The sequence below is a fragment of the Crocuta crocuta genome, unplaced genomic scaffold (genome assembly GCF_008692635.1).
Source record: "Crocuta crocuta isolate KB4526 unplaced genomic scaffold, BGI_CrCroc_1.0 scaffold124, whole genome shotgun sequence".
Classification (NCBI taxonomy): domain Eukaryota; kingdom Metazoa; phylum Chordata; class Mammalia; order Carnivora; family Hyaenidae; genus Crocuta; species Crocuta crocuta.
The window spans coordinates 1091073-1100040 of record NW_027551573.1 but is presented as its reverse complement, the minus strand read 5'-3'; the positions used below and the strand labels follow the sequence as shown (position 1 = coordinate 1100040).

General features: G+C 43.9%; 1 protein-coding gene across 1 annotated transcript in view; it reads right to left on the bottom strand.

Annotated features, from left to right (window-relative positions):
- Nucleotides 1-491: 491 nt before the first annotated feature.
- Nucleotides 492-8968, bottom strand: part of GOT2 (glutamic-oxaloacetic transaminase 2) — a 28868-nt gene continuing 20391 nt past the window's right edge. Inside the window, exons 8-10 of the mRNA XM_077751278.1 lie at nucleotides 6097-6262; nucleotides 2282-2432; nucleotides 492-1719 (exon numbers count right to left, since the gene is read on the bottom strand). Coding sequence (XP_077607404.1) covers nucleotides 1597-1719; nucleotides 2282-2432; nucleotides 6097-6262 — 440 coding nt within the window. The 3' untranslated portion in view covers nucleotides 492-1596. The remainder of the gene's footprint in view (nucleotides 1720-2281; nucleotides 2433-6096; nucleotides 6263-8968) is intronic.

Genomic DNA, 8968 nt, shown 5'->3' with positions numbered 1-8968 from the left:
GAGAGAGAGGGAGATACAGACTCTGAAATAGGCTCCAGGCTCTGGGCTGGCAGTCAGCACAGAGCCCAACGCGGGGCTCGAACCCACGAACCGCGAGATCATGACCTAAGCGAAAGTCGGACACTTAACCGACTAAGCCACCCAGGCGCCCCCACATTTTTACTTTACATTCACTGTCTATATTACCACTTAGCTCCTACAGACACCTAGTCACCACTGCCCACTCACCCCCTTCTTCATCCCTGTACTATTGATAGGTTCTCTTGAGCTATTCCATGTGTCCCCCAAAGTCTAATGGATTATACCCACATTTACATCATTGGATTGGATAAGCTGAATGGCAAGACAAAAAGACCAAGACGAAGATGTGGCTTCAGTTTACATTCACAATAGCTAACACACCTACTGGCTCACAGTCAGTTGAACATGACCACAGACTTCTGGAAGACACAGCCACTCCCATTAAAGAAAAACAACATAGTAGACAGTGGTTGGCTCTACAGTATCTTTATTTTAAACAGAGAAACCAGGCTGCGAGAAGTCTACATGATCAGAGCAGATGGTGGTTATCTTTCCAGAGGGTGAAGCCTGAGCCCAGCTGGCAGCACACAAAGGTTAAAACCAAAGCCCAGATATCCTCTTTCCCGGTCTGCCCTGCACGGCCCGTTCATGATGTGAGATGAGAGACTGCACGACCGCATTGGAGGAAGTAAGGGGTCCAACTGGGCTGAGGTGACAACCCAACAGGAGACAATCATTGAAGAGGATGCTAAAATCAAGTGCAGTGACTTACTTTCTGCTATTCTCTGATGAGAAAGGGGAGGGTACGGGATGAGTGGTAACGTATGTTCTTCATTCTTCAAATAAGTAAATCCTATAGGATGGGGATGGTCAATCAAGCAGTAGAAGAGGGCGAACATCTACGCTAGTTATAGATCTCTGTGCCTAAGGAAAAGAACAGCAATGATAAGGGAGAAGAGAGGAACATTAAAATGCCAGAAAGTATTAAAGAAGGGCCTTTTTTTTCCCCTTAAATAAGACAGGAAACAGCATCTTTAATTTTCCATGCTGTTGTGGCAGCAGACTCGCTGGTTTGCATGAAACATGATTTTTGGAACAAGTCCTGTTGATAAGCTTGCTCAGTCACAGGAGGACACGGGGGGAGGGGGGCTGACCGCTAATGTTAGAGCGCGGTCTTCCCACAACACCTCTTGTAGGCGCTTCTCACGGTGGACCTACAGAGGTGCCCCAGCCCCGTAAGGTGCTCCAGTTAAAGCTTCAGAAGTATTGCAATGGCATGACAGGTTTTTTGGGCTGTCTTTCTCGTACATGTAAACTCTTGGAACAGCTGAAGTTAAAGCATGAGCAGGAGTTTGGTTTTGAGCCACAAAGTTTCAGATACCAGCCACAGATGCCTCTGCCCTATTTCACTGCATATTCTTTTCTGAGAAACACAATGGTTGAGTGTTAAGTACTGTCGCTGAAAAGAAATGACCTGCTTACCACCGCCCACCCTCCTCCTTCCTCTGTGTGAAATCTCACAACAGCAGCAGCTGTAGACAGGAAGGTTGTCTCTGTTCCTTTTCACCAGGGAAATTACTTGGTGACCTGGTGAATGGCATGGGCAAGGTAGCCCACGTTGCCTGAGGTAACTCCTGCCACAGAGATGCGGCCATCCTTCGTCATGTAGATGGAGAATTCCTTGGTCAGCCTCTCCACCTGCAGAGAGAACAGTACAGGAGCACTTCCCAAGCAGGGGGATTTGCCCAGCCTGGTGTTAAAACGGAAAAACAACAGAAACTCTATTTTCTTATTTAAACCGTATTCCCAGAATTTGGTGGGCTAGCTCAGAGTGAGAGAAGGACAAAAAGCTATCTTAAAGTAGGATGAAGAATACTGAGGTGTGGAGAGGTAAAAAAAAAAAAAACAACAAACACCTCATTTCAGCATTCATAGGAAAGTTAGATACAGCTATGGGACCGCTATGTCTTCTATCAATATTCAGGCTCTTGCTGGTTTGCATAACTCTTCAGAGAGGTAGCCGTGGTCATAAAAATGATCAAAACGTGCTCTGCTCCTCAGCAGTTTAAAACCTCATGGGGGATATGGACAGGTAAATGACTAAGAATCAAACAAAATGTATGCTACACTCTTCCTTTACCTAAAACGGCTCCAAATGACTATTTAAGGGTAATCCGAACAGGTAGGTGATCTATGAGGAATTCTAGTTTGCAAAGACTGATCAGTTGGGTCAGCGGAGGAGAAATCGGAGCCCACTCACCTGTTCAGGCTTTAGTCCTGTGAAACAAAACATGCCAATCTGGTCAGTGATGTGCTGCCAATTGTGGGAGGAGCCCTCCTTCTTGAGGTTGGAGACCAGCTGAGTCCTCATGCTAATGATGCGGTCGGCCATGCCTTTTACTTCCTGCAACCTGTGCAAAACCCCCCAAGATGCAGCTCAATTCCGGACAAGCACTGACAGATAAGCCACAGCTGACATGAGTATTCCCCTCATGTGCCTCATTTCTTTGTCTTAGCCTGAGTTATAATGCCGTGACTATTTTACAGCATTCTATTTTCTTTTTTTATTTATATCTGAGAGAGAGAGACAGTGTGAGCAGGGGAGGGTCAGAGAGAGAGGGAGATAAAAGAATCTGAAACAGGCTCCAGGCTCTGAGCTAGCTGTCAGCACAGAGCCCGACGTGGGGCTCGAACCCACGAACCGTGAGATCATGAGCTGAGCCAAAGTAGGACGCTTAACCGACTGAGCCACCAGGCACCCCCAAAAGTTGTGTTTTAAATAGTAAACTATGACTTCATTTTTAACATGGATGGAAGAAACACTCCTGCGTTTGTAGTTAAGCCTGTGCACTGGGAAGCTCTGATATGCCAAGCCACGTGCTAGGTGGTAGAGAGAAAGGGAGGGTTGAGACATGGTTCTTGCCTGTAAATCTTACAACTGATTCTGGGAACAAACCTGTGAACAGCCAACTATGGAAGGAGGCAAGAGAAGGTAAGAACCAATAGAACAGTGCTGTGGTGAAGGCCCCAGGAAGAGAGGGTTAATGCTATCTGGGTGGCTGAAGGGAGACTTCTGATACACGCGACTCACTTGATTCTGGACATAATCACTGCCTTGCTCAGAATCTCCTCTTCCATTCTATTCCTATGGCTCTAGAGGAAATTCTTGTCTGCTCTCAGCAACTAGAGGACTGTGAAAACATTTATAGTTTACCCCGTTCTTATGTGTTCACATTCTTTAACCATCTATGATGATGTCATACACAGAACCGGTCACAATCAATTACAAATCAAATAAGAGTCTTAGTCATTTGTGACTCCATTAAACATTTAAAATTGGGCACCTGCACCTAAAAGCACGCATTTGTCCTACCTTGGAAAAGCTGGCGACCCTGCACTTGCAGTGGGATTACTGGCCGGAGCTGGAGCCCTCGCCCTTCTAGGGATGGCACTGGGTTTGTATTTCCTATGGTTCCATCTCTCTAGCTCCACTTACTTTGAGGCCCGGGTGCTAAAGGCAGGGAGTGTGACCACGGCTAGATCTAGGGCAACTTTAGCGAAGCCCTTTGTGCTCCCTGTTGCCTACAGAATGAGCTCTGACTTCTCAAGGTACCAGTGAAGGTGCTCCATGATCTGCTCCCACCTTCCCAGCCTTCTCCAGCCTCCTCCCCCTGTATTTGCCACAAAAAACCACTTGGGACTTTTGATGCATATCGTGTACATGTGCCTTTCCTCATGTACATCTGTCTGGTTCTCATTTCCTCTTCATTTCCACCTAGACTCAACGGCCATTTGGTGCGCCTTTATTCCTTGTCCCTTTGTATCAATGCCTTATGTGTACCTTTCTCAGTGGGTTATAAACTCCACAGGTAGAAATGTCTAACTCATCTAGCACAGTACCTTTGTCATCTTTGCACGCTACAGACTTCAGATGTGTACTGACATTTAAAAAAAAAAAAGCTTAGTATAATTTTAAGAGACAAATCAAAACAATCCTACAACATGCATATGTAGAAGTAACATATATAGTATGTCACAATGATGAAAAACAGTGAAGAAAAAAGTGGGGTTATAGAGACTAGATTTTCAGTTAATTTCTTCCCTCTCCCAAACTTTCTGAAATGTACTTATACATTAATGTTACAGTGGAAAAAATTATAATTTAAAAAGCAGTCAATATTTTGGTAAGCCTCTCATGGACTATTGAACTAAAAGAACTACCCTGGACCAGACTTACTTCAATGTTTCACAGGATTAATTTAAGGTAGAAAGAGTGGTTATCATGTGAGAAGTTGGGGGGCAGGGGAGGCTCCAGATAAAGTTCCTTGCATATAGTAGACTTAGCTTTTCTCTTCAGGAAGCTACTCAGGAATCTATCCCCTCAATTAACTGGCTACACAGGATAAACTCTTGTTATAACAAATCACACTGTTCAAGGGCATCTTGGCTTTTTTTTTTTAAGTTTATTTATTTAGTTTGGGGGTGGTCGGGGGAGAAAACATGAGCAGGGAAGGGGAAGAGGGAGAGAGAGAATTCCAAACAGGCTCCACACTTTCAGTGCAGAGCCCAATGTGGGCCTTGAACCCACGAACCGTGAGATCATGACCTGGGCCGAAATCAATAGTGAGACTGACTACTGACTTAACTGACTGAGCCACCCAGATGTCCCTTGGCTTTTTACTAACTTTGAAATATATAGAGCAGGGGGTTAGCAAACTTTTCATTTTTTATTTTTTTAATTTTTTTTAAAGTTCCAGTATAGTTAACATGACAAACTTTTTATAAAGGGTTAAATTGTAACTATGTTAGGTTTTGTGGGCCATTTCGTTTCTGTCACAACTACTAACCTCTGCTACATGGCACAAAAGCAGCCACACATAATTCATCAAAAAAGGCTGTGGCTGTGTTCCAATAAAACTTTACAACAGGGAGCAAACGAGATTTGATCCATAGAAGTTTGCCAACCTTGGATCTAGAGCAAGGTTTTCTAAATTGTGTCATGACCCATTAGTAGGTTGTAAGGTGTTCTAAATTGTGTGTTGTGGCCCACGAGTAGGTCATAAATTCAAAGTAGCTGGATGCAACTGGCATTTAGAAAATATTAAAATATAAAAAATGAAGGGGCACCTGGGTGGCTCAGTCGGTTGGGTGTCCGACTTCAGCTCAGGTCATGATCTCATGGTCCATGGGTTTGAGCCCCGCATCAGGCTCTGTGCTGACAGCTTGGAGCCTGGAGCCTGCTTCAGATTCTGTGTCTCCCGCTCTCTCTCTCTGCCCTACCCCTGCTCATGCTCTGTCTCTCTCCCTCTTAAAATATAAACATTAAAAAATTTTTAAATATGACACAGGAAGCCTAATATTAAGTTTGGACAACTGTGTCAGTTATATATATGTTTACAGGTAATGTTGTGTTCAGGGTCATGATACACAATATCTGTCTTATGTGGACTGTGGTCAAAGAGACTGAGTAACACTAAGAGCACGGGTGCCAAGAGATTCAGATGGTAGCTATTACGAGGGTTAAGTACCAAAAATATGATGTTCTTAAAGAAGTTTTCCTATGTAAGGTCTTCAATTTGAATTCAACTTGAGAAGGCAGGTTTTACTTAGCATGGAAATAATGGAATAAAAAATCCTGCCATTTCTCAATTGTTTGTCTCCAATGTATTTATTTCAAAGTACTAAAAAAAAAAAAATACCCACTCCTCTCTGCCTTCCTCTCCTCCCATATATGGATGCTGAATGATATTGTAGGTCACTAGTTGCTGATTCTAAATGAGCTTTGAGGGCCACCTGGGTGGCTCAATCAGTTAAGCGACTGACTTCGGCTCAGGTCATGATCTCACGGTTCGTGGGTACGAGTCCTGCGTCAGGCTCTGTGCTGACAGTTAGCTCAGAGCCAGGAGCCTGCTTCAGATTTGGTGTTTCCCTCTCTCTCTGACCCTTCCCTGCTCATGCTGTCTGTCTCTCTCTCTCAAAAAAAAAAATAAATTTAAAAAATTTAAGAAAAAAATAAATGAGCTTTGAAAGATCAGTGGTGGGACAGATGGCTGGAGAGTGGCAGTGTGCTTTTACCATTGTTTTCGAAGGTCAGGGCTGGTCAGAATGGTGGAGGCAATCCGGGCCCCGTTGATTGGAGGGTTGGAATACATGGGACGGATCAAGATCTTCAACTGTGACTCCACCCGTTTGGCTTCATCGGCATCTTTGCAGACGACAGTGAAGGCTCCCACACGCTCACCTGAGAAAACAAAAAGGGGTCCTGTCTTCTGGTTTTCCAATCTCAAATGCTGAAGCAAATCAAGATTCAATTTGCTGTAGCTACCATCAGCAGCGCCGCATAAATGTTATAAATAAACACCTTCCAACAACCAGTATGGTGACTCTACAGAGATAACAGAAAGAAAGTCTGAGTACTCAAAGGTCTCTTTATTACATCCAACTTCTTGGCTCATGGGGCAGTTACTTCTTGTTTAGAGAAACAGTAGTTTTCTCTGCTGAAGGAATTCAGGGACACAAAAGATGATGTGCTAAAGTCAGTAAAATCCATGTTACCAATCTTTCCTCTCCAGGTAACACACACACACATGGACAGACACAGACACCTCTGTGGCATCCTTTTCCAGCACTTTTTCATTCTCACCAGGACATACATCACAGCTGGGTCCTTTAGCTTACCGTATAAGCCCATGTTCTTGGCATAGGATTGGCAGAGACAAACATCAATGCCCTGTTCAATGAAGTGGCGTACAGCCCAGGCATCCTTGTTACCATCACCACTGGCAAAGCCTTGGTAGGCCATGTCAAAGAACGCAAAGAGGTTGTTTTTCTGGGAAGGAAAGAGAAGAGCAAAGCTTTAGGCAGTCCCTCCCAAGACAACCCACATGGTTGCCTGTGCCTCTTGGGACTATGTCTGCCTCATATACAGTCAACACAGTTTCCTCCCCAATTGGAAATTTGGAGATATTTAATTTTCCTTGAGTTAAGATATCATCGTATATGTTTTCACTTTGGTGGATATGGTCCCTCAAGAAGACATGAAGAAAAGAGACTCTAATTTCAGTTTTCCCAGAAAGCTGCTTGTTCAAATAGGAAGCTCTTTTCAGGCCCACAGGAGTCTGGGTAATTACTGTGGTTCAGTCAACACAGGACCAGCATCAGCCTTTTCTGGGGCTAACAGAACTCTGACACCCTCGTCTAACACCCAGGGCTCATGGAAAGGCCTCATGAGAACCATCTCATCTTCAAAGTGCTTTCCGAATGCTCTTTCTGTTTTTTTTTTCCTTTATTCTGTTTGCACCTTAGGTTTGACAGAATGTAAAGAAATAGAAACCAAAAGAAGGGAAAACGTGGACATAAGGCAGCATAAATTATTTTCCTCCCTTGAAAAATTTTTAAGTAAACTATATCCCTAATGTGGGTCTCAAACTCATGACCCTGAGAAAATGAGTTACAGTCTACCTACTAAGCCACCAAGGTGCCCCTCCTCCCTTGAAATTTTGACTAGGGCCTTCTCTGACAGCTGACCCTGTGAATGATAATGGCAATGCTGAGGAAACAGGCAAGGATAGGAGGGGACATGAAACGGTATATAAAGGATGAACAAGTAACAGTGACCAGGGCAAATGACAGACATCCCAGAGCCAGTGGATATCCGCTGTACAGGCCAGTCAATGACAAGATTTATCAGAATTCCCCAAATCCAGGCTGAGGAACAAAAATTATTTGCAAGCTGCTCATATACCATCAATGAAGAACTGCTAATTACGCAAATGAGAAGCTTTTTCCTGAAAACTTAACAATGGGCTCAAGGGTAAATAATTCTCATTGTTAAGACTTTGCCAAGTCAAACTTCTAAGGCCAGTTACTGGACACAGAACTGTCAGCATCACTTCACTCTCCTTACCTTCACCACTGTTGCTATTTCCTTCCACTGCTCAGGGCGAGGGTCCACTCCCGTGGGATTGTGGGCACAGGCATGCAGGAGAAGAACACTCTGCTGTGGCATTTTCTAAAGAGACAACCAACAGATGATTTTGCAGCCCTGAACAAGAGAGTTGATCTGAAATGTTACAGGGTCACTATTTTTGATGAACAAAGATAATATGAGTTCTGAGAATTAGCTCATTACAGTATTTTAAGCCAGATATTGAGACCAAGCTGTGAGAAATCAAATCTCCACAAGGAGGTTTGTTCCTCGTTCCTTCACCCCTCTTGCCCTGAAAGCCACACTTACTGAAATGTCCTCTATAGCGCCTGTGAAGTCAAAGCCACACGTCTTGGGGTCATAGTATCGATAACCATGTAGCTGCATGCCAGCGTCCCTGAAGATGGGTGTGTGATTTCCCCAGGATGGTTTGGGCAGAAAAACATCTCGGCTGAACTTGAAAAATCTTTGCTAAAAAATGGGATGAAAGGGAATGGAAAAATAAAGGGGGAAAAAAGTGACATTTTATGGAGGAAGACACTTTTCTCTATTGAAACTCAGTTTATCTCAATGATTCAGAGACAGAAATGACGGAGAGATAGCAATGACTCAGCAGCAAGACTGCCTGGCAAGTAAACTGGCTGTGTAGTCCAGGACCTGTCTGGGCCTCACTTTCTTCCTTTGTAAAACAGCATTAAACAAACTCCCTTCGTAAAGATTAAATGAGTTCAAACAAAAGCTGCTAGTAACAGATTTGTGCTCAATAAATTATACTTATTGTTATAATTGCTCAAGTTTAATTACATGAGACAGAGAGAGAGAGAGAGCACATACACAAGCATGTACATGGGGAAGGGGCAGAGAGAGACGAAGGGCAAGAGAATCCCAAGCAGGCTCCACACTTGTAGCCATCCTCCTTAACTTACAGACCGTCTAACATTTCTTTCCTGAAGGAGTTTCCAGACTCACCAGAAAACTGGCTCCAATCCTCAAGGCTCCGGTTCCAGAAATGGTCTGCAC